The sequence below is a fragment of the Chaetodon trifascialis genome, chromosome 5 (assembly GCF_039877785.1).
Source record: "Chaetodon trifascialis isolate fChaTrf1 chromosome 5, fChaTrf1.hap1, whole genome shotgun sequence".
Taxonomy (NCBI): Eukaryota; Metazoa; Chordata; class Actinopteri; order Chaetodontiformes; family Chaetodontidae; genus Chaetodon; species Chaetodon trifascialis.
The window spans coordinates 14,324,056-14,349,906 of record NC_092060.1 but is presented as its reverse complement, the minus strand read 5'-3'; the positions used below and the strand labels follow the sequence as shown (position 1 = coordinate 14,349,906).

The 25,851-nt window shown below is 39.9% G+C and overlaps 2 protein-coding genes across 2 annotated transcripts; one reads left to right on the top strand and one right to left on the bottom strand.

The window, feature by feature from the left end:
* Positions 1-2,237: 2,237 nt before the first annotated feature.
* Positions 2,238-5,902, bottom strand: irg1l (immunoresponsive gene 1, like). The gene is made up of 6 exons (XM_070963011.1): positions 5,813-5,902; positions 5,371-5,425; positions 5,023-5,210; positions 4,501-4,593; positions 3,810-4,015; positions 2,238-3,165 (listed from the first exon to the last, which is right to left on the bottom strand). Exons 1-6 carry the CDS (start codon positions 5,828-5,830, stop codon positions 2,238-2,240), a joined length of 1,488 nt encoding a protein of 495 aa, XP_070819112.1. The 5' UTR covers positions 5,831-5,902.
* A 4,198-nt stretch (positions 5,903-10,100) lies between these two features.
* On the top strand, positions 10,101-11,037 carry LOC139330939 (putative threonylcarbamoyl-AMP synthase). Its single transcript, XM_070962173.1, has 4 exons — positions 10,101-10,167; positions 10,289-10,454; positions 10,671-10,765; positions 10,857-11,037. The coding sequence occupies exons 1-4, from the start codon at positions 10,101-10,103 to the stop codon at positions 10,940-10,942; spliced, it is 414 nt and encodes a 137-aa protein (XP_070818274.1). The 3' UTR covers positions 10,943-11,037.
* The last annotated feature ends 14,814 nt before the right edge of the window (positions 11,038-25,851 follow it).

Sequence of the window (25,851 nt, the reverse complement as noted above, 5' to 3'; positions counted from 1 at the left end):
CCATCAATAACAACCTGTTCAGCCGATAATGTAACTAAATTCCATCTATGTCACAGCTAAGATAAACAGGTAGAAAGGGTAGGGTCTTTAAACATCCAATGTCACTTGACTATTGTGACACCTCGTTCCCGGGGGGTAGACTGAGAATATGAAAACAACTCACCTGAAATTCCACACCTGTAATTCATCCTTATTGGCTTCCTTTGTGTTGAGTGTGTCACTAAAGTCCCCTGATCATGACGTGCATTGAAGGGGATATTTTTAGATACCCAGGGTCTGTTGCGTTGTACTTGATGTATTTTATGGCAATACAGAGAGTGCCGACAGAAAACTTCCCCAGTATTGTGTTATATGTGCATAATTATACCGGATTCATTGCTGTATTTATTGCTTCTTAGCACTGCATTCACAGTGCCAGTCTTTCCTTATTGCAGCATGTTTTGGGAATGTTTCTCTATCTATAGTGACAACACTTCCTTATTCTAAGGTGCAAAAGTGTCCCTGCCATCTAGTCCATCATTGTCTTGTCAGCATAGGTCAGAATGCCATTAGTCAGTGACGGCATTATTCCCTTTGTACTTGTCAAAGACTTTGCCTTTCTTGCTTCATTTACCACACAGGGAAATGACAAGTCTCGCAGTAACTTTACATTAATGTGCTTTTAATGTCATAGCGGCTCACTCATTTGTGTCAGCTGCCACGTGTTTGTATAAAATCATGCACAGCATTAAAAGCTGGATGGTGTCCTCTCTGTAAGATGGGGCCAAAGTTGAGAAACTGATACTGTAAATTACTGCATTACTTCAGATTGTCAGACAGTGCATGTTTGTCTCTTGTATTCTGAACCTCGTAGGGCTTATTTGGGACTTCTTTTTTGGAAAGACCCACAAATCACTTTAATAATAAATTTACTGTTGCCATCTTCTTTAGTACGTTCTCAACACTCATTAACAGTTTGCAAAGAACTTCATTGTGGATTCAACGCACAAACACACAGGTCTGCCAAGACAGACCTGAGCTGTGTTGGTTTACCGTGTGGACTGAGCTGGACAGGTACATAAACAGGTGCCTCGTGTCTCGAAAGGCAGTTCCTGCTGTGCACACTTCTTGCCACACATTATCTTAATGACCACATACTGGAATGAGGAAAACAGCTCTCTTTTGCCAGCACTGCTCCATATTTATAGACTCGGACTCCCCTTTTTGTTTACACTCCAAATGTACACACTTGGAAAAGAAAAGCACCTTTAGCTGATTAACGGTAAATTTCCTGCTTGCCTCAGTTGAAGGACGCAAGAATGATTGGCTTTTATGGTGACAACATGACTCCGGACATGCACTTGACTTTCAGTGATTGACTGGCAGTAATTAACCTAATGACAGATGAATGTGATGTACTTTATGACCTCATTTCGTGCCTCTCTACTGAATCTCTTCTTCTGGGAAAATACAGCCCTTTGTTGTCCTCTTACCCTTTGTGCTGCTGTCATTTTTATTGTGTGTTTAAATAAGAGTAGTCGAGTAGAAAAGATGTGAGTATTTGTTTGGGCCAAAAAGAATGTATTCTTGTTTTCTCACAGCACATTTTTTCCATGATGAATTTGATTTCTCAGACTGTTTTTTTTTTTTTTTGAGTAGTTTTATTAAACCAAAAACACAAACATTCTGCATTTGTGTAACAAAATGCTAAAATGTCAAAGAAGAAATAATGTTGCATTACAAGCATCAAACATTTACACTGTACAAAGTACAGCACTTTGCATGACTTCTATCTACAGTATATATATATATAAAGTTAATATTTGAAAATATTCAGTACATAAATATTCCTTCATTTTTCCTCTGCTATCTAACTAGATCACATTTTGCAACTCATTGATAGCTGAATACAATAAAACAAAAATTGGAACAATACAATAAAATAATGTAACACAATGCACATTAGATAGACGTGGTCTGACATGGCTCCATCACTACTGGGAAAAGAGAGGCATATTGAGACATAATTGTACAAATTGTACAGTGTACTGGCCGAAAGTCGCTTTTCATGTAACCCCTGTACCAAGTACAATAGACAAACTGTTTTTTCATATGGACATGTGATTTTCTCCAGAATTGATTTGGACAGGTGTGTCATCATTAAATACATTTAACTAAAAATGTTTAGGCAGTTGCCTTTTAGTGTATTTATGTAAAATCCAGTCTGTTATGCTGTTGTTGTGTATCTCTGTCAGAGTTCATTGCAGCTGTGAGAGAAGGGCCCTGATGTCTCTGATTCTCTCCAGCTCTTCCACCACATCAATCAGCTTCTCAACCTTCTCTGGGGGAAGCACCTCCCCTGCGTTGTTCCTGAACTTCTTCCTCAAGCTCTCGTTGGTCAGCGGGTTTCGCCAGTGCCCATAGAAGGTGTCACAGCGTCCCTTCAGAACGTCTCCCCCAACAAGTGTCACCTGGACTTCGCCGTACATGCGGTTGAAATTAGCTGGGTTGTCCTGGGGATGCTCCACACGAACACGGCTCAGCAGAGCGAGCAGGTCAGGGCGCGTCATGGCAGCAGGTGTGAAGGACTGCACAGTCACCTCGCCATCCAGCAGAGCGCTGCAAGCATTGAACTGGAAAGAGTGGCGTGCCTCGTGCTCAGACTCAGGGAAAGGCCTGTTGATGTATTTTGATTTTGGGACTCTGAGCAAGATGTCTTCAACTTGAGAAGGGGACATAGTGCTAGCCTCAAATCCCACAAGAAGCTCATGGACAGAGGCTGCAGCATCTGCCACCCAGTGCATCCCCAGATGGGCAGGGAAGCGCTTGAAGCCCATGTCCTGCTCCTCGAGCAGGAACATATGGCCGTTGTCACTGGGTGATTCTAAAGGTTGTGGCACATAGTCTTCATAAAAGGCATTGAAGCCAGCCACCCCAGCAACGGCATCCAGGACCAGAGGACTCGCCTCTAGGCCTCGAGAGGCCAGCAGAGCAGCCTCTAGCCCCAGACGTGAGGCATTACCAATGTGGAGGGGTTTAGACTGAGTGGCAGCATTAGCCATTGGGGCTCCAGATAGGGAAGCGGCTATAGCCAAGGCATGACTGCACCGGGAGTCATCCAAAGACAAGAGGCGAGCACAGGCGGCTGCACTGCCCATGGTCCCCACCACACTGGGAGGGTGAAACCTGGTGATGGGGAAAACAGAAAGAAAGAGACTTTGGTGAGGTGTTTTGGAACAATTTACTCTTGTGACTCCGTCATTATGACTACAGCACAGCCCCTGTGTGTGAAGGTGTCTCTTTGTACAAACAGCTGCTCTTTTTACGTGACTCTCCACATGCAGAGACATCTTATTTCAGGACTGTTAAAGGAAATAGGTTTTAAGTCTTTTTAGTATTTCTGAACAAACAAGCAAATAATGTGGTGGGTCATTTGACTTGGTGTAAACACTTGCCAAAAGGAGTTTTGTGTGATATTTACCTCTACATAGCTAATTGTGCTAACGCTACCCACAGAGCCTCTGCTGTCCCTGAGATTAACATAATAACACACCTTTCACAGCTCACTGACAAGCTAAGAGACTGCATATTACATTGCACCAGTCTCCTTGTAAACCACACTGCAGAGAGCAGCAGAGTCAAATATGGATCCCTTAAGACTCATGTGGATATTTCTTCTCCACACAGAATACAAATAGCAACTCTTGAGCAAGGAGCTGGCTTTAAATCTGTAAAATGATCACCAAGGGAGACCCAGTAAAGTGCAAAACCTACTGCAACGTGGCTATTAGCCTATAAATGACAACATCCAGTCTGACTGGTGCCCTCACCTCTTGGGGATGTTGCGGGCCTCATTAGAGAACCTCATCAGTCGGCCCTGGATCTCAATGCCGACATTGAATGCCAGCAGGAAGTCCAGGCCACTGGGTTTACTTTTAGCAGGCATCATGTCACTGAGTGCTAACACAGCAGGAAGGACCGCTCCTGAGGGATGAGTGGCAGGGTGCCATGTATCATCAAAGTCCATAGAGTGAGTCTGCAGCAAAAACGAGACACACACACACACACACACACACACACAAATTAACAATCAAATGATTGTGAGTAATAGTAGATAGAAACATGACGCTGCTGTGCTCCATGCAATAACACTCTAGCTAGCTGTAAACAATATTTATAATTAGCTGCAATTTAGCCCTCTACACCCATCTCCTTTTTCAGTGAATTGGAAAATTCCTTTAATTGCCATAACAGGCCTCAACCGCTGCAGGTTCTAGAAATGAGCCTGACATCATGATGGCTTCTTTAGGAATGGAAGAAAAACAATGTTTGCAGACATAATGTTGGAAATTTCTGCAGAAGGGTAACATGGGGTCAATTCAATATTTTCACCAACCCCTCCTGTAGTTGCCAGCCCAGACAGCAGACTATAAAATAAATGTAATGGGTTTAGTGTGTCTGAAATTGTCTGGTGTACTAGTGGACAATGGTGACACATCTGTTCCACCTATTTATACTCACTGCCACTCCATTGACGAAAGCTGCCAGTGTCGGGGAGAGCCTCGTGCCCCTGCGTCCGTACACAGAGCTGATGTCATCAGGAGCATACATGTGCTGAAGGGGAAAAGGCGGGGACAGGTAAACACAGGGTGTTGTCGCAAGGAAATTTTTAATACATTTTGCAGTCACAGATTGTGTCATCACATATAAAAAGTGAACTTTAAAAAGCTCTGGCATATCACTCCTCAGTGGAAAGCTGAATAAGTTTCTTTGTAAGTCATATGTCAACAGCAATTTGGAGACAAAGGTCACTAGACATGAAACTCCTGCCTGTTCCCAAGTTATATGATGAAATTCAGCAGCTATAATGATAACCTGTGATTTTTTATTTTTTTTTTCCACTCATCTGTCTGCACACAGCGGTTGCACTCACGGCTACAGTTTGTATAAGGTCATACAATTGCTTTCATGCAATTGCTTTCATCTGTTGCCTCATAAGACATCTGAGAAAAGATGTCTTTTCTTTTCCCTGTTCTGCCTCACCTGGCAGTGCTGCAGGACCAATTCAAACACATCTGTTGTGCTGCCAATCAGACCAACTCCAATGCTGTCCAGTACCATTCTTTTACTGCGTTGGAGCACCAGGGAGGACAAGTGCTGGGGCTTTATTTCACTGATGAACCTCCCATAGCTGGCTGTGACTGTATCCTCAGGGGCTGGGCTCTTCAAGACTGCAGGGGCAAAGAGCAAGAAGTGAGCGGAGAGAAAGAAAGAGGTCCGGAGTAAGTAGAGGAAAATTGTTTATGAGTAACAGCTGAACCTGAGACAAATATGTCTTATTGTTTGATAAGAGGTTGGATTAAAGCTGAGTGTACCAAAAGGTAGCTTTACCTTCCACTGCAGACTTATGCAGCCCTCTGACAGCCCAAACTGGTCTAATGGTTTTCTAGGGAACAAAGCATACAGAATATATTTACTGACACATATCATGTAATTTTATCACATACTAGGAGTTATTCTTTCTTTCTCATCCAATTAAATGAACCCTTTTGTTGACTTTAGAATAACTATAATGAATATTACTCAGCCTCTCTGTCTCTTTTGAAAGAGCTACTGCTGAGACGGTGCTGTAACAGGTGTGGTACAGTGTCTGTAGTCATGTACTCACAAAAAGCACCAGATCAGTGATAAATTCTCCACCAAACTGGATGAAGCCAGTTTTAGGCATGAGAACTAATTTGCTTGATTTACTCGAGCAAGATTTGTTTTTATTATTACAGTTTGGGGTATATAAATCCCCATTGATATCACAAAAATATCTTTAAATCTTTACCTGTAATGTGGAGATCATTGTCTCAGTCAGTTGGTTCTCTTGTTGATCTTCTTTTTTCTCTTTGCCTTTGATACAGCAGGTTTGTAGTCAGTAGGCTGTGAAGGATGCTGATGCTTGGGCTGAGAGAGCACCTGCCTTATATAGTCAAGGTGGATGGGAGGAACAGGGAAGCTCAGACAAATATGTGAAAAAATATCAGATTAAACAAAGGAATTTCCGTGGTATCCATCACCATCATCGTCAAAACCAGCATCACCTTCCTCAAAGACTAGGAGTGGTAAGTAATTATCTATGGTGAGAAGCAGTGATGTCACCTCTCAGGTAGCAGGCTGTGTGTGTGTGTGTGGGAATTTTCATGAACTCCTCCTCCACCACCCACCACTCCAGCCTTATTTATGACAAACTTTCATCCCTGCTTCAGAACAACTCAACCGTTCACGGGTCTGAGCGTCTTCACCAGGTAAGACTTTATCTTCATTTGCTTTATTACCAGCTGGCACAGAGGCTTTATTATATGTACTTTTTAAAATGCAAATCTGGTTGAAAGAGGAACAAGAATTACAATGTAAAGTTATTTATGTGACTAACAAAAAGAATACCAAAATTACAACTGTGAAATAACTGACAACATCAAAAACATCAAATCTTTTGGGTAAATATTACTCAAATATTAATGTTAGTTATGGATAAAAGGCTTCCTTATGCAGGCACCTGCTGCTTTGTTGTCATAGAGCAGGAAAGCACTGCTGATCATCTGTGTCTCTTGTTACCGATACTTTAGATTAGCCCATTTATGGCTGGGCAGGGCAGGGTCAAGTGCTCTCAGGTTTCTTTGAGCGTTCAGGGAGACAGAAAATAACTTAAATTGTAGAATTTAACAGTTTGTCGTTTGTGCTTTATGGTATATTTATGTTAAATGTATTGTAATTTGCTTTTAGCCTTGCATTTTCTGTATTTTTCTACAATGCAGTTTAACTTCATTTGGCCAGCTTTTAGGAGTGTTGCTTTCCAGTCACAAACAACAGTGACCTCTCTCTTTATGCATTCAACTTGCATGATGTATTGCATTCACATTTTAGCATCACAGTTATACTTATAATTCTATTCCACTATGACAAATGCATTTTTACAGTAAAATAATTAACATTGAGACAATATTCTCAATTTGTCTTTTTGGGTGATTTCTGCATTTGCTGTTACTGTATTCACTATTGCGACTGTACACACACACACACACACACACACACACACACACACACACACACACACACACACACACACACACACACATATATATATTCATGAATATGCTGTCTGTGTTGTTCATTTCACTATTCAAGTGAAACTGTAGATTGACGACAACAACAACAATAACAACAACAACAACAACAACAACAACAACAACAACAACAACAACAACAACATTATGGCAACATCAGACGGGTTTCCAGCCAGTTTCTATGGCGAACCAGGAGTGTTAGGCATGCTATCCAATGGGATCAGTGCATTCCTTGTGCTTCTCCAGAATTTCAGTACAGCACACACTGGCAATGCACCAGTGGGAGTGGAGAACATACTTGCAGGTTAAATTTTAAAAAAATCAGCAAAAATAATTTAATAGAGTTTAACCTAAAATTGTCTTAGTAATTTCAGTTCCATTTTTTTTATAGGTGTTCATCTCATCCTGATTGGTGGTATATGCCAACTGGTGGCTGGACTGCTTTCCTTTAGAAAATATGATCATCTGAGCGGCACTGCCTTCATTGGCTATGCTGCTCTTTGGGGCAGTTATGGTGCCACCAGAATCTACTTTGGTGCCACAACTGAAACTTCGACAACAGCATCTATGTCACATGAGATGATGAACAATTTGTCTCTGTCCACTTACATGATGAGTAACACGTCTTTGAATGTCACCACAGAGAGTTCAATTTTCCTGTCCATGAAAGAGTCAGCGATCGCTGGCCTGGTCCCCTATATTCTTCTGTCCTTCCTCTTAGCCTTCTGCTCTGCCACAGTCAACTACATCATGCCTTTTGTCTTCGGGGCCATCACAGCCACCTTAATTTTTGAGGCAGTGAGTCTCGTATCAAGCTCCTGGGCTCTTGTGGTCTCTGGGGTTCTAGAGTCCCTCATTCTGATTTTTGCCATCTACGGTTCAGCTACACTGCTCCTCAAAGGTCTGACTCAACGTCTAATCCTCAAAGGCTTCGGTACCCCCCTCTTTAATGTTCTTCTGTTGGGGACAACCAACTCAGCAAGTGCCCAGAGCATTGGCCAAGAGAAGAAAAAGAACACAAAATACGCAGAGCCCATGGCCTTGGGTTTCTTCTGTGACACCGTTGCCCCCTTCATCTTTGCGTTCTACAGCTTTGGGTACATGAAGGCCTTTGGGTTAGGGGCTGCATGGGTCTCAATCATCACAGTTGCCCAGCTGTTCTCCAGCTACTATGCCCATCTTCGCCAAGATTGCTACCACACCACTAAGTTTGGTCTTCATGCCACATATTGGCTGATCAAGGCTTGGGATGAATTTGTCGTATCTGTTCTGTTTGTGGACGACAGTAAAGTGGCCTCAGTGAGGGAAACAATGGTGGGAAATTGGTTCTTTGTGATAGCAGGCTTGGTACTCTGTGTCGCAAGCCTGAACACAGATGTTCTGGAACTGATCCACAACATGCTGTTTGTTGTGATCACAGTCTCAACAATCCCCCAGATCCCTCCGCAGGGATACTACATCTTCTTTGGTGTCGCTTGCTCCTTGTTCACAGCAGCCTCCCTGTATGGCACCTTCTCACGTCTTATCAACACAATAGCAGAGAAGTCTCTAATCCCCATAGGACCACAGCCCATCTCCACAGACCAGTTAAAGAAGGCTATGAACTGCGGCAGGGCCAAGCAGCGAGTCCAAGAGGCACCAGTCCATACTGATCAGGCTTCGGACGCCATGTTCTACCTTTCCAATGGGGTTGCAGCTCTCTCAGCTCTTCATGCAAGTTCATCCAGTATGGATCCTGCATTCCTTCATCTGACCGTCCCTTGGGTCCTTATCTCTGGAGCCATCATCCAGGTCTATGTCAGCCGGCTACAAGTCACAGGAGGTGGCCGTTTTGGGTCAGTCATCTCATCCATCTATGTAGTAGTGTGGGCCATCTGGACCTGGTTTAGGTTTGCAGGTATGTCATTGCAAATGTGTTTAAATGGTGACTTGTTTTGAGTGAATTACACAAAAGTCTGATCCCAAGATTTTCTTTTCTAGGTAAACTGCTTCAGCTTTCCACAGAGGCAGCCTATGGTTTCACAGCAGGAGCCATTGCTCTGCTGGTCATTAATGCTTTCCTTATGCTGATCGGTAAGGTTAACAAGATTATTGTTTTGTGGAAGAATTTATCAATTTGTTTGTTTTTGAGCTTGTTTTCATTCATCTATTGTTTATGTCAGCTGCCCGTAGGAACCTGGTTCTACTGTTTCTGACAGCTGTCATGGAGGTTGTTCTGGTCTGTTTCCTGCTTTCCACTCTGCAGCAACTGCCATATGAACTTGAAAGTAAGAGAAGACAAAGCCTCATTGTGAACACATTTTTTTTTAAGGTTTTTAATCAGGAAAGAGGCTTAAATTCAAGTAATCTTTTGAGAAACCCAGCTACTTGTTGAAACATTTTTCATGTTGTCTTTACAGTGGCCATGCTTGCACTTTTTTCAACAATTTGCGTATATGGAGCTCTGGCGTCACTGCTGAGCTGCATCTTCTTACAGAGATTGCTGCCTATGGGCCCTCCTTTAGTTAAGGTAATCAATTAAGAGACTAATTTTGCATTCCTCTTCTGTTGTGGTCCACCATATTCTATGGGGTTCATTTCATGAAAAATGTCGCTCTCTCTGTGGCCTGTCTCAGGAGGAGATGAAGCAGGAGTCTGCTCCATTGCAACCCTGTCCTGTGGTTAATTCACGGCTCACCAGTAGTCTCCTGAAGATAGCTCACATTCTGGAGGAAGGAGGAGTATGTGGCATTCCCACAGACACTGTGTATGCGCTGGCTGCCTCTTGCAAGAATCCTCAAGCTATAGAGAAAATCTACAATATTAAAGTGAGAATGAGAAATAAGATGGAAATGTAATATGAGCCAGATCATTACATTTCAATTCAGTCGTTGACGTAAACCTCATCAACCTGTTATCTGTGACCTCGTCTAGGACCGACCAGCAGAGAAGCCCATCTGCATTTGCATCTCCAATGTGGAGCAGCTGGTGGCAGCCCGGCCTCCCTTCAGTCCTCTGCTGTGGGAGTTCATGAAAAATGTGTATCCAGGAGGCATTAGCTGCATTGTCAGCAAAGGAGACTGGCTGTTCAAACTAGGTAAACTATTCATAGAAGTTTAACTGCTGTGTTAATGGATTCAATTTACAACTGCTTCAGTTTATCTTAAATCAATAATGATGATCAGTATTCACCTCACCTTTCAATTATTCTTCTGAAGGAGTGGGACCAGCTTATGACCGTGTTGGTACCAGGGACAGCATCATGATCCGCGTCCCTGATCACACGGTCACCGGCCATCTGTGTGACATCACTGGACCCCTTGCTATCACCTCAGCCAATCCCAGTGGGGAGGCAGACAGCACCCACCACAGCATGATCATTGAGTAAGTGTCCCCTACCAGAACTCTACTGTACTCAAGTCCCCATGTGAGTTTCCGTTATTCCACTGACCTCCTACCTGAGGCTTCATGCATCATCTTTAGTGTCCGTTTGCAGCAGATTAATCTCAGTGTGCAGCAGAGTGATGAGTGTGTCCTAATGGGTGGCAAACGCAGGCACATTCACTAACACAACCTCTCCTCCTGTCTTTCTTGCCACAGTCGACTGGGACACAAGATCCAAGGGGTTCTGTGTGATGGGGACTCAAATGAAGTTGTTGGTTCCACTGTAGTTAACTGCCTGAAGATTGACGAAGGTAAAACGCAAAAATATTTCCACATTCTCTCTTTTGTGTGTGTGCTTTAGCAGACAATTTCTAACCTGAGTCTGTCATACTCTTTTCACAGGAATCATCGTCATTGTGAGGGAAGGCTGCGTCCCTGCAGTAAAAATCCGACAGATCTTTGACAGAGTGAAAAGCAACATGGTGTGATTGTCATGTAACTCATGTCTCTGCTTCAGAGAGCCTCCTTATGCATGGTTCCCCATTAGAACGGCTTCTTCAACTCACCTGTTTCCATCCAACAAACCCAGGATCATGTTATGAACAACATGAGACACACTGAGTGAAAGACAGACTGTTGCTGGTTGTATATTTATTTAACTGTGGATGTTTTGGCAAATGTTACAATAAAATACCCATTTGTATCTCAGTTGTTTGTTTCTGGCAAAAATGAAACTGTAAGAACTTTGATTCATATAAGTTAAAACAATATCACAATATCTTTATTAAATGACTATTAGCTAAAAATATTTTATCATTCTATGAGCATGTATTGAAACATTTGAGTTGTACTCTACATTGACATGGATTTCACACTGTAAGCTTGCTGTGCATTTTTGTGCTAAATAAATGACATAAGTGAAAACAAATGATCATTTTGACTGATGTTGTAGAACTTTTGTGTTTTATGGGCAAAATAATGTCACCTCTAATATAAGTTATACATTTTAATAGATTAATTTTAAAACATATTTTAGAGCTTTTCTGATGATATTCAATGCTTGACAATTCAGAGGTGACAGGAGGCAAGGGGAGAAATGAAAAGGGAAAATGAAATGCAGCAGTGATCCCCAGCTGAACCGAGTATGTAATGGTCATTGCACAGTATGAATCACAACGCTACCAGCATACTTGCTTTTAATTTACAACCCAGACAACAGTCCCCATTGTTACTGGTTGGATTCACACTACTGGCTACATTTTTTTCCACCAGTGCAATAATGATTGAGATTAGATTAGATTAAACAAAGCAGGACAATAGAAACCTGAAGACATGGTGCAACTGCCACATACAGCAAACAGTGCCAAGAAATGGAAAGCACTACACGAAAGATGGGACAAGACCTTTATTAAATATACCAAGAAAGACTTATGTGTGACAATACACCAGGCATTCTGTCACATACGGGAATGTGACCTAACTCATACTGCCATTTTAAATGACAAAAGACAACCACGCTAGCGGCTCTGCAAAGCTGTGCTTATACCTGCAGACACATTGGTGCTTTGAGCTAAATGTTGACATCAGCATGCTAACATGCTCACAATGACAATGTTAACTTGGTGAGGTTTAGCAGGTATAATGTCTAGCATGAAACTGAACAGGTTCAGTTTCTGGCATTATGGTGTGGCAGATTCAATGATGCATCTGTTCTGCTCTGCTCTGATCTGATTGGTTTGCTGAGCAACTTGACAGGAATTTCCTTACAGCATGTGTTACAAACTACCAATTATGAGATCTCAGTTGAAAAAAACAAAAACAGAAATATCTGTTTATATGAATAAATGAATGTTAGAGCTGTATGAAATGGTAAACAGTGTCTGATTTGACAGTGAGTTTGAAGATTGGCCCTAACAATCCTATCTACCATTTTTATGTATTTGTTAAAAACAACAAAACAACTCCAAGATGCTTAAAGTCGTATACTTTCCCTAGTTCACTGCCTTTTCTGCTCATGTTGAAAGTGTTTGTGGTTGAGAGCTTTTTGACTGAGAAACTCAGACTCAGACTTAGACAGTTTCTTTATTGATCCCACTTTGGGAAATTATTTTGTTGCAGTCGGTTTTTTTTTTGACATTATATAATACATAATACATATTATATAATGTCATATAATAAAAATAAAAATACAATATAACTAAGTATATAAACAGTATTTTCTGTTTGACAGTTTTCTAACATTTTGTGTTGGAAGTGTCAAGCCAAAGTGCCACCATGTCTAAGAGTGCTTCTCTTGTTAGTTTGGCTGCAGCAAAAGTTGATGTTTTCACTGCTACAAATGAAACAGTATTGTCAGCATATATATGTAGTACCACTCTGATGCATCATTCAGAGATGTCATTGATATACAAGTGAAACAACAACTAGACTGAGAAGATAAAAGCTTTTTTGAGGTCTAGAAAAACTGTACCAACTACACTCACACACTGAAAAAGCTTTTGATGGTTTCAAGCAGATAGAAATGAACTCATTCCATTATGAAATATCTGCTCTAAAATCTTTGAACAGTTTGAACTACAGCTCAGTATGTTAGTATAATAGTGTTAATTTGAACTTAACAAGGGAGCAAAATGTCTCATTACTTTCTGTGTTCTCATCATAATATGTATTGCGTTCTGTAATTGTTTTAATAGCAAAAATCCTTTCATTTCTAAACATCACAAAGACCTCATTTTTATAGGAAGAAAGTTATTTTCCTGATACATCACTCCAAGACTACTTGAAAAGTGGGGATGTCCTGTATGTGATGAGAAGGCCATATTGTTTCCTGGAAGATTTCCCCTTTTGAATCTAATCAGAACACAGAAATCTTTTATTGACGCTAATCATTTTCCTGACACCAGACTTCCGTAACAATAAGGAAATATACATGAATTTTCCTTGTTGTTGTTTTTCTTCTCAATCCTGTATTGATAAACATATCTTTGGGATTTGACCTGTGTAAATAATAAATATAGGCTCATGATGAAACAGACACCACTGCTCTTACTGAGTAACTCATCACCAGGAAGCATTTAATCAAGTGGAAAACGGTTTAAAACGCTGTTATTTTAGAGCAGTTCAAGATGTGTATGTTGACTTATTAACCCTTTCCATTCATTGATAAGGCTTTACATGATAGATAAGTTACTTAGAAAGTGTTTTTTCCATGCACTTCCTGAAGAAGGGAGAGCTCAGGCATGAGAGTGAGGCCTGGGGTGAAGTCATGCTGTGGCTTGGATGTTTGCTGGTGTTTTGGTGGCAGTGAAACTACAAAACAGTCAACATATGTGCAAATATTTGTATGTTTTATGAGCTGACACACGTCTGCATGCAGTAAATACCCAAACTTTGTCTGATAAAATCACTGCTGTGAGAGCTTGTAGTGTGAGGCTCTGGGTGCTGATGTCTTCCACGCTGCTCCATAAGTTGTCGAGAGGTTAACAGACGACACACTGCAGGCTTCTGTTCAGACAGCCTTTGTGCAACCAGTCCCTCAGGGAGGAATTCATGACTTTTGAAAGAAAAAACCTGCACTGCCAATGATGCAGGAAATGCATTAAGATTCAGAAAGAATTTAATGGAGCATTTATTGGCAAACAATGAGGAAACAACGTTTACCAAAGGTTTCTGCAGAAGGAAACAAGGAGTGTGAGATTTTGTTTCTTCCAGTAGCACTGGACTATGAGTCAGATTAGTGTTGCTTGTCACCTGTTATGTCACAAATGACACATCACGAGATTTTGTTTCTTCCAGTAGCACTAGGATTCAACCATAAACTTCTACAGCTGATAAGAGGCAGGTGCAGAAATCCCCATCACAAAAGGTAAGTGTGTTAACTGAAGGATAATAGTTTGTCTTTGAGGACAAGGAAGTGCTCTGTGACATATGAGGCTACAGTGGTGGAAAAAAGTTTTCGGACACCCTTAAAATTTTGATATTTTCAATCTCAAATACTATCATGAAATATTTGTGGAAAAAATTTCAATCACAATCACAATTGTTTGTGTTTCAAAAGGTGTGGCTGCATTAGACAGACACAAACAAATACAAATGATATTGTTTTTGTTTATTGTTTACAAGAAAAACGAACAAAACTAAATTCTTGACAGTTTCAATATGTCAGTTCTCAACACTGTCGATATCAAAGTCAACAAATAACAGAATGTGTTCAAAACTGAACAAAAAATAAATAAACCATCACATCATCAAATTAATATTTAGTAGTCTTGCCATTAGCACGCAGTAGAGCTCAAATCCTGGCTGGCATGTTCCCCACGAGCCTTTCACACTGTTGAGGGGTAATCTTGTCCCATTCTTCTTGAATTACTGCTTTTAATTCTTCTAAATTCTTTGGTTTATGCTTTGAAAGACCTTTTGATAATCCACCACAGATTTTCTGTGGGGCTCATGTCCGGGGATTGAGCTGGCCACTCTAAGACCTGGATACTGTGCTCCTGCAGCCCAGTTCTACAGTTTTGACCTTGACGGCACAGTGCACGTGCAGAAGGGAGCATGTGGGTTTCGAGAATGGCACAATGCTTGGCAGAGTTCAATGTGCCATCACAGACAGTGAGATGACCAACACCAGCAGCACTCATGAATCCCCAAACCATGATACTGCCTCCACCATGCTTGACAGTAGGTACTGTACATGTTAGAGATAATGCTTCGCCTGGCCTTCTGCATATCCTCACATTAGCAGGAGGAAGATAAAGCTGGAAACTGGACTCATCTGACCACAGAATCTTCTCCCAGTTCCTGGCTGTCCACTTCTTGTGTGCTGGGGCCCAACGACACCAGGCTAACCTCTGTCTCTCATTGAACAGGGGCTTCTTGACAGCCTTGTAGGACCTTAAGCCATGATCTAAAAGTCGGCCATGTACAGTGCGGGTGGAACACTGGACACCAGTTTGATTTGACCACTGCTGCTGAAGCTCCTGTGATGTCATTCGGCGGTTTTCCCTACACATGCAGATCAGGTTGCAGTCATTTCTTACTAAAGAAACCCTTGGACGCCCAGATCTTAGTTTGTCTTCCAAACCGTTGGTTTGTCTGTATTTCTGCAGAGTGTATCCAGCTGCTGAAGGACTGGCTATCTGGCGGCAGCTGTACCCTTCCTGGCTGACAATCTCTATCTTCAGGTGTGTTTCCTGCGTTAGGTTCCTTGTTTTAGCCATTTTTGTCTCTGAAGAACTTTCAAATATGCTGGCTTTATATAGACATGAAGCACGGCAACAAAAATTGCATCTTTTAAAAAAAGCACGACCTTCATTCGTGGATCGTTGGTACCAAAATGACCCAATACTCAAAATTTCTTTTGTATTTTTATGGAACCAATCAATTTTTAGTTTTTAATGGCTTTTATAGGATTTGTTTAGTATTTTGGCTGAAACTGTACAAAAAGAAATTGCACTTGAAGACCGAAGAGTGATTCTTAATGCAATATTTCACAAATGCATGAGGTGTCTGAAAACTTTTTTCCACCACTGTATACATAGAAATGTACAACCTGTTGTCATTCTCAGAGCATCACTGACAGTAAACCCAGCCACATTAGCCTTCCTGAGCAGCTGCAATCAAGCACATTCTCAACAAACGTTGCACAAAGCCTTCCTGCCAGAATACCTTTCTAACACATTGTTCATGTTGTGAGAAGGCCACAGTTTGGTTTGGTTCAGCTATGAAAATTAGTTAGGTGATGGAAAGTTTTAGTTTCTCACTGAACTTTTCTTCTAAGAACGTTTTTACTCCTCATACTTCATCACTTTGCTCCACAACTTATCAACATCTGTCTCACCACCTTAAAGTCAATTTGTGAACATTACAGACGGGCCTCAACTCACACAACAGACGACCTGAATTCAGATTCCTGAGCTCATAGGATACGGTCACATTTTTTTTAAGTATGTCTTTTTTTTATGATTGCAAGACAAAATATCAAACACTGACAAAACCACACGAGGAGGACAAGAACATGAATACAGGCCAGTTTACAGGATTTCACAGGTAATAATAGAACAGGGCGATGTCAGGTGTCGGCTGTTCTGTTGCTTAGATGTTGGTGCATGCATGCATGCGTGTGTGCATGTGTGTGTGCGTGCGTGCCTGTGTCAGTCTATGGGGTGGATGGATGACAGAAGGAAACCTAAGGGAGATAAATAAAAAATGGTTGAATTTAAATGAAAAGTGTACACTAATACTAATACTAGTGATAAAGTCAGTGGAGGATCAGGGCGCTGTACGGGAACTCCAGAACAGGCCGGCAGTGTCATGGGATCAACCAGGTTCTTCAAGTCTGCCTTAAAATAACCGACAGGTGCACATACGAACGTCGGAACAGGTTTACTTGCTTACTGGAAACATTCCTCGTGTTCACAGAGGCCTTTAAGAGAGTTCCTCCTTCCTAATCAACATGATAAATATAGAAAAGATTTTCATTCAATATCTACAGATGACTTCATTGTGTTAAAATAATCTGTTGGATAGAAACTGAACTAAGCATCTCCACAAGGTTCCATTGGGAAAGAAAGGTCTGTATCAGTATATTGAAATGAAAACTGCTTACTCTGGGATTTTTTTATGTCCTGGTCATCACTGATTAAATAATCTGTGTCAATTTACAGGCCAAACAAAACATAATATTTTGACAGTGAGTGTTTATCCACATAACATGTTTACAATGTTACCTAAGGAACAATTGTTCATCTGTATGTATTTTAGAGGTGGCAGAAGCTAGACTGATTGAACTGAATAATAGGGAACAATTTTTAATACGAGGCGTCCAGCTTCAAAATGGTCTTTAATTGTAATCCTGATGCGACTCATATCAGGGGGAGGAAACTGATTGTTATTTGGACAGTTAACAAATGATTTTGCTGGATCAGCTGACATTTTACCTGTAAAATGGTCAAGTTTCTATTAATAAATATATTTAAATATCACTTTTGTAAGTAGAGGAATACTGTTGTGATTTCCTGAAATTAAATGAATGAGATTTCTTGGTTTCCATGTAAAAGGTCTCTACACAAATGAACTGATGACCTGATAGTAATAATAACAGTGAAACTACCCTGCCCTAAAACGCTCTGCACACATTCACCGTCTTTTGATCTGTTCACGCAACAAGAGCGAGGACATGTGTGGGTGCAGTTTGGGTTTGTTAGCGTGGAATTAAAAATATAAAGTTTCTTTCCTTAAATGCATGAACTGCACAGTCTACGCTGCTGTTCATAGATCGTTCTAAACTGTTTTACTTTGTTGAGGAAGGTGTTCTGTAATTTCCAATTATTATTACAATATCCAGTTTTTCCATATTTTTCCACTTACATTAGACATCATCAGACACTATTTGACAAAAATATGTCATTTTTTTATTCAACACTGATCCTTTTTCATGTTTATCACCAATTCTATCGCGTTTATTTTGTCTTTGGATTACCTCTGAGTATATGATGCAAACATCACATGATGCTAACACATAATGTGCTTAAATTTGATGTGAGCAGCCGACATGAAAGTGTGAGTGTTTTTGTCAAACACATTGAACTTGACACTTTGTGCTGATTTAACAAAGTTTATAAGTATATTAACGCTGATGAGAGCTGACGTGAATGCCAACATGTTTTTATTCCTGTGTGGTGTCATTACATTATGTAAGACAGGTTAGAGTCAGTGTTACTTTTAAACGTGTGATTAAGTTGTGAGGAACTTGTATAAACACATGTTCTTTGGAAGTGAGCCAACTTTCAGGCTTCTTCCAGGACGTCAGGCCTTTCTGGCATTATGGTGTGGCAGATTCAATTATGCATCTGTTCTGCTCTGCTCTGATCTGATTGGTTTGCTGAGTAACTTGACAGGAATTTCCTTACAGCATGTGTTACGAAACTACCAATTATGAGATCTCAGTTGAAAAAAACAAAAACAGAAATATCTGTTTATATGAATAAATGAATGTTAGAGCTGTATGAAATGGTAAACAGTGTCTGATTTGACAATGAGTTTGAAGCTTGGCCCTAACAATCCTATCTACCATTTTTATGTATTTGTTAAAAACAACAAAACAACTCCAAGATGCTTAAAGTCGTATACTTTCCCTAGTTCACTGCCTTTTCTGCTCATGTTGAAAGTGTTTGTGGTTGAGAGCTTTTTGACTGAGAAACTTAGATACTCAGACTTAGACGGTTTCTTTATTGATCCCACTTTGGGAAATTATTTTGTTGCAGTAGGGTTTTTTTAAATTTTTTTTGACATTATATAATACATAATACATATTATATAATGTCATATAATAAAAATAAAAATACAATATAACTAAGTATATAAACAGTATTTTCTGTTTGACAGTTTTCTAACATTTTGTGTTGGAAGTGTCAAGCCAAAGTGCCACCATGTCTAAGAGTGCTTCTCTTGTTAGTTTGGCTGCAGCAAAAGTTGATGTTTTCACTGCTACAAATGAAACAGTATTGTCAGCATATATATGTAGTACCACTCTGATGCATCATTCAGAGATGTCATTGATATACAAGTGAAACAACAACTAGACTGAGAAGATAAAAGCTTTTTTGAGGTCTAGAAAAACTGTACCAACTACACTCACACACTGAAAAAGCTTTTGATGGTTTCAAGCAGATAGAAATGAACTCATTCCATTATGAAATATCTGCTCTAAAATCTTTGAACAGTTTGAACTACAGCTCAGTATGTTAGTATAATAGTGTTAATTTGAACTTAACAAGGGAGCAAAATGTCTCATTACGTTCTGTGTTCTCATCATAATATGTATTGCGTTCTGTAATTGTTTCGATAGCAAAAATCCTTTCATTTCTAAACATCACAAAGACCTCATTTTTAAAGGAAGAAAGTTATTTTCCTGATACATCACTCCAAGACTACTTGAAAAGTGGGGATGTCCTGTATGTGATGAGAAGGCCATATTGTTTCCTGGAAGATTTCCCCTTTTGAATCTAATCAGAACACAGAAATCTTTTATTGACGCTAATCATTTTCCTGACACCAGACTTCCGTAACAATAAGGAAATATACATGAATTTTCCTTGTTGTTGTTTTTCTTCTCAATCCTGTACTGATAAACATATCTTTGGGATTTGACCTGTGTAAATAATAAATATAGGCTCATGATGAAACAGACGCCACTGCTCTTACTGAGTAACTCATCACCAGGAAGCATTTAATCAAGTGGAAAACGGTTTAAAACGCTGTTATTTTAGAGCAGTTCAAGATGTGTATGTTGACTTATTAACCCTTTCCATTCATTGATAAGGCTTTACATGATAGATAAGTTCCTTAGAAAGTGTTTTTTCCATGCACTTCCTGAAGAAGGGAGAGCTCAGGCATGAGAGTGAGGCCTGGGGTGAAGTCATGCTGTGGCTTGGATGTTTGCTGGTGTTTTGGTGGCAGTGAAACTACAAAACAGTCAACATATGTGCAAATATTTGTATGTTTTATGAGCTGACACACGTCTGCATGCAGTAAATACCCAAACTTTGTCTGATAAAATCACTGCTGTGAGAGCTTGTAGTGTGAGGCTCTGGGTGCTGATGTCTTCCACGCTGCTCCATAAGTTGTCGAGAGGTTAACAGACGACACACTGCAGGCTTCTGTTCAGACAGCCTTTGTGCAACCAGTCCCTCAGGGAGGAATTCATGACTTTTGAAAGAAAAAACCTGCACTGCCAATGATGCAGGAAATGCATTAAGATTCAGAAAGAATTTAATGGAGCATTTATTGGCAAACAATGAGGAAACAACGTTTACCAAAGGTTTCTGCAGAAGGAAACAAGGAGTGTGAGATTTTGTTTCTTCCAGTAGCACTGGACTATATGAGTCAGATTAGTGTTGCTTGTCACCTGTTATGTCACAAATGACACATCACGAGATTTTGTTTCTTCCAGTAGCACTAGGATTCAACCATAAACTTCTACAGCTGATAAGAGGCAGGTGCAGAAATCCCCATCACAAAAGGTAAGTGTGTTAACTGAAGGATAATAGTTTGTCTTTGAGGACAAGGAAGTGCTCTGTGACATATGAGGCTACAGTGGTGGAAAAAAGTTTTCGGACACCCTTAAAATTTTGATATTTTCAATCTCAAATACTATCATGAAATATTTGTGGAAAAAATTTCAATCACAATCACAATCACAATTGTTTGTGTTTCAAAAGGTGTGGCTGCATTAGACAGACACAAACAAATACAAATGATATTGTTTTTGCTTATTGTTTACAAGAAAAACGAACAAAACTAAATTCTTGACAGTTTCAATATGTCAGTTCTCAACACTGTCGATATCAAAGTCAACAAATAACAGAATGTGTTCAAAACTGAACAAAAAATAAATAAACCATCACATCATCAAATTAATATTTAGTAGTCTTGCCATTAGCACGCAGTAGAGCTCAAATCCTGGCTGGCATGTTCCCCACGAGCCTTTCACACTGTTGAGGGGTAATCTTGTCCCATTCTTCTTGAATTACTGCTTTTAATTCTTCTAAATTCTTTGGTTTATGCTTTGAAAGACCTTTTGATAATCCACCACAGATTTTCTGTGGGGCTCATGTCCGGGGATTGAGCTGGCCACTCTAAGACCTGGATACTGTGCTCCTGCAGCCCAGTTCTACAGTTTTGACCTTGACGGCACAGTGCATGTGCAGAAGGGAGCATGTGGGTTTCGAGAATGGCACAATGCTTGGCAGAGTTCAATGTGCCATCACAGACAGTGAGATGACCAACACCAGCAGCACTCATGAATCCCCAAACCATGATACTGCCTCCACCATGCTTGACAGTAGGTACTGTACATGTTAGAGATAATGCTTCGCCTGGCCTTCTGCTATCCTCACATTAGCATGAGGAAGATAAAGCTGGAAACTGGACTCATCTGACCACAGAATCTTCTCCCAGTTCCTGGCTGTCCACTTCTTGTGTGCTTGGGCCCAACGACACCAGGCTAACCTCTGTCTCTCATTGAACAGGGGCTTCTTGACAGCCTTGTAGGACCTTAAGCCATGATCTAAAAGTCGGCCATGTACAGTGCGGGTGGAACACTGGACACCAGTTTGATTTGACCACTGCTGCTGAAGCTCCTGTGATGTCATTCGGCGGTTTTCCCTACACATGCAGATCAGGTTGCAGTCATTTCTTACTAAAGAAACCCTTGGACGCCCAGACCTTAGTTTGTCTTCCAAACCGTTGGTTTGTCTGTATTTCTGCAGAGTGTATCCAGCTGCTGAAGGACTGGCTATCTGGCGGCAGCTGTACCCTTCCTGGCTGACAATCTCTATCTTCAGGTGTGTTTCCTGCGTTAGGCTCCTTGTTTTAGCCATTTTTGTCTCTGAAGAACTTTCAAATATGCTGGCTTTATATAGACATGAAGCACGGCAACAAAAATTGTATCTTTTAAAAAAAGCACGACCTTCATTCGTGGATCGCTGGTACCAAAATGACCCAATACTCAAAATTTCTTTTGTATTTTTATGGAACCAATCAATTTTTAGTTTTTAATGGCTTTTTTAGGATTTGTTTAGTATTTTGGCTGAAACTGTACAAAAAGAAATTGCACTTGAAGACCGAAGAGTGATTCTTAATGCAATATTTCACAAATGCATGAGGTGTCTGAAAACTTTTTTCCACCACTGTATACATAGAAATGTACAACCTGTTGTCATTCTCAGAGCATCACTGACAGTAAACCCAGCCACATTAGCCTTCCTGAGCAGCTGCAATCAAGCACATTCTCAACAAACGTTGCACAAAGCCTTCCTGCCAGAATACCTTTCTAACACATTGTTCATGTTGTGAGAAGGCCACAGTTTGGTTTGGTTCAGCTATGAAAATTAGTTAGGTGATGGAAAGTTTTAGTTTCTCACTGAACTTTTCTTCTAAGAACGTTTTTACTCCTCATACTTCATCACTTTGCTCCACAACTTATCAACATCTGTCTCACCACCTTAAAGTCAATTTGTGAACATTACAGACGGGCCTCAACTCACACAACAGACGACCTGAATTCAGATTCCTGAGCTCATAGGATACGGTCACATTTTTTTTAAGTATGTCTTTTTTTTATGATTGCAAGACAAAATATCAAACACTGACAAAACCACACGAGGAGGACAAGAACATGAATACAGGCCAGTTTACAGGATTTCACAGGTAATAATAGAACAGGGCGATGTCAGGTGTCGGCTGTTCTGTTGCTTAGATGTTGGTGCATGCATGCATGCGTGTGTGCATGTGTGTGTGCGTGCGTGCCTGTGTCAGTCTATGGGGTGGATGGATGACAGAAGGAAACCTAAGGGAGATAAATAAAAAATGGTTGAATTTAAATGAAAAGTGTACACTAATACTAATACTAGTGATAAAGTCAGTGGAGGATCAGGGCGCTGTACGGGAACTCCAGAACAGGCCGGCAGTGTCATGGGATCAACCAGGTTCTTCAAGTCTGCCTTAAAATAACCGACAGGTGCACATACGAACGTCGGAACAGGTTTACTTGCTTACTGGAAACATTCCTCGTGTTCACAGAGGCCTTTAAGAGAGTTCCTCCTTCCTAATCAACATGATAAATATAGAAAAGATTTTCATTCAATATCTACAGATGACTTCATTGTGTTAAAATAATCTGTTGGATAGAAACTGAACTAAGCATCTCCACAAGGTTCCATTGGGAAAGAAAGGTCTGTATCAGTATATTGAAATAAAAACTGCTTACTCTGGGATTTTTTAATGTCCTGGTCATCACTGATTAAATAATCTGTGTCAATTTACAGGCCAAACAAAACATAATATTTTGACAGTGAGTGTTTATCCACATAACATGTTTACAATGTTACCTAAGGAACAATTGTTCATCTGTATGTATTTTAGAGGTGGCAGAAGCTAGACTGATTGAACTGAATAATAGGGAACAATTTTTAATACGAGGCGTCCAGCTTCAAAATGGTCTTTAATTGTAATCCTGATGCGACTCATATCAGGGGGAGGAAACTGATTGTTATTTGGACAGTTAACAAATGATTTTGCTGGATCAGCTGACATTTTACCTGTAAAATGGTCAAGTTTCTATTAATAAATATATTTAAATATCACTTTTGTAAGTAGAGGAATACTGTTGTGATTTCCTGAAATTAAATGAATGAGATTTCTTGGTTTCCATGTAAAAGGTCTCTACACAAATGAACTGATGACCTGATAGTAATAATAACAGTGAAACTACCCTGCCCTAAAACGCTCTGCACACATTCACCGTCTTTTGATCTGTTCACGCAACAAGAGCGAGGACATGTGTGGGTGCAGTTTGGGTTTGTTAGCGTGGAATTAAAAATATAAAGTTTCTTTCCTTAAATGCATGAACTGCACAGTCTACGCTGCTGTTCATAGATCGTTCTAAACTGTTTTACTTTGTTGAGGAAGGTGTTCTGTAATTTCCAATTATTATTACAATATCCAGTTTTTCCTTTTTCATGTTTATCACCAATTCTATCGCGTTTATTTTGTCTTTGGATTACCTCTGAGTATATGATGCAAACATCACATGATGCTAACACATAATGTGCTTAAATTTTATGTGAGCAGCCGACATGAAAGTGTGAGTGTTTTTGTCAAACACATTGAACTTGACTCTTTGTGCTGATTTAACAAAGTTTATAAGTATATTAACGCTGATGAGAGCTGACATGAATGCCAACATATTTTCATTCCTGTGTGGTGTCATTACATTATGTAAGACAGGTTAGAGTCAGTGTTACTTTTAAACGTGTGATTAAGTTGTGAGGAACTTGTATAAACACATGTTCTTTGGAAGTGAGCCAACTTTCAGGCTTCTTCCAGGACGTCAGGCCTTTCTGGCATTATGGTGTGGCAGATTCAATTATGCATCTGTTCTGCTCTGCTCTGATCTGATTGGTTTGCTGAGTAACTTGACAGGAATTTCCTTACAGCATGTGTTACGAAACTACCAATTATGAGATCTCAGTTGAAAAAAACAAAAACAGAAATATCTGTTTATATGAATAAATGAATGTTAGAGCTGTATGAAATGGTAAACAGTGTCTGATTTGACAATGAGTTTGAAGATTGGCCCTAACAATCCTATCTACCATTTTTATGTATTTGTTAAAAACAACAAAACAACTCCAAGATGCTTAAAGTCGTATACTTTCCCTAGTTCACTGCCTTTTCTGCTCATGTTGAAAGTGTTTGTGGTTGAGAGCTTTTTGACTGAGAAACTTAGATACTCAGACTTAGACGGTTTCTTTATTGATCCCACTTTGGGAAATTATTTTGTTGCAGTAGGGTTTTTTTAAATTTTTTTTGACATTATATAATACATAATACATATTATATAATGTCATATAATAAAAATAAAAATACAATATAACTAAATATATAAACAGTATTTTCTGTTTGACAGTTTTCTAACATTTTGTGTTGGAAGTGTCAAGCCAAAGTGCCACCATGTCTAAGAGTGCTTCTCTTGTTAGTTTGGCTGCAGCAAAAGTTGATGTTTTCACTGCTACAAATGAAACAGTATTGTCAGCATATATATGTAGTACCACTCTGATGCATCATTCAGAGATGTCATTGACATACAAGTGAAACAACAACTAGACTGAGAAGATAAAAGCTTTTTTGAGGTCTAGAAAAACTGTACCAACTACACTCACACACTGAAAAAGCTTTTGATGGTTTCAAGCAGATAGAAATGAACTCATTCCATTATGAAATATCTGCTCTAAAATCTTTGAACAGTTTGAACTACAGCTCAGTATGTTAGTATAATAGTGTTAATTTGAACTTAACAAGGGAGCAAAATGTCTCATTACTTTCTGTGTTCTCATCATAATATGTATTGTGTTCTGTAATTGTTTTAATAACAAAAATCCTTTCATTTCTAAACATCACAAAGACCTCATTTTTATAGGAAGAAAGTTATTTTCCTGATACATCACTCCAAGACTACTTGAAAAGTGGGGATGTCCTGTATGTGATGAGAAGGCCATATTGTTTCCTGGAAGATTTCCCCTTTTGAATCTAATCAGAACACAGAAATCTTTTATTGACACTAATCATTTTCCTGACACCAGACTTCCGTAACAAAACGTTTCTTTTGTAAGTAGAGGAATACTGTTGTGATTTCCAGAAATTAGATGAATGAGATTTCTTGGTTTCCATGTAAAAGGTCTCTACACGAATGAACTGATGACCTGATAGTAATAATAACAGTGAAACTACCCTGCCCTAAAACGCTCTGCACACATTCACCGTCTTTTGATCTGTTCACGCAACAAGAGCGAGGACATGTGTGGGTGCAGTTTGGGTGTGTTGGCGTGGAATTAAA

Bases quoted from the DNA above. Each gene is read 5' to 3' on its own strand.
- irg1l (XM_070963011.1), bottom strand. The intron at 4,016-4,500 runs GTGAGTATAAAT...TTTTTGCTGCAG, and splicing joins CTTTCGTCAATGGAGTGGCA to ACTCACTCTATGGACTTTGA. The intron at 3,166-3,809 runs GTGAGGGCACCA...CCCCATCACCAG, and splicing joins GCCCGCAACATCCCCAAGAG to GTTTCACCCTCCCAGTGTGG.
- LOC139330939 (XM_070962173.1), top strand. From the start codon at position 10,101: ATGAAAAATGTGTATCCAGGAGGCATTAGCTGCATTGTCAGCAAAGGA. The intron at 10,455-10,670 runs GTAAGTGTCCCC...TTCTTGCCACAG, and splicing joins CACCACAGCATGATCATTGA to TCGACTGGGACACAAGATCC. The intron at 10,766-10,856 runs GTAAAACGCAAA...CTCTTTTCACAG, and splicing joins CTGCCTGAAGATTGACGAAG to GAATCATCGTCATTGTGAGG.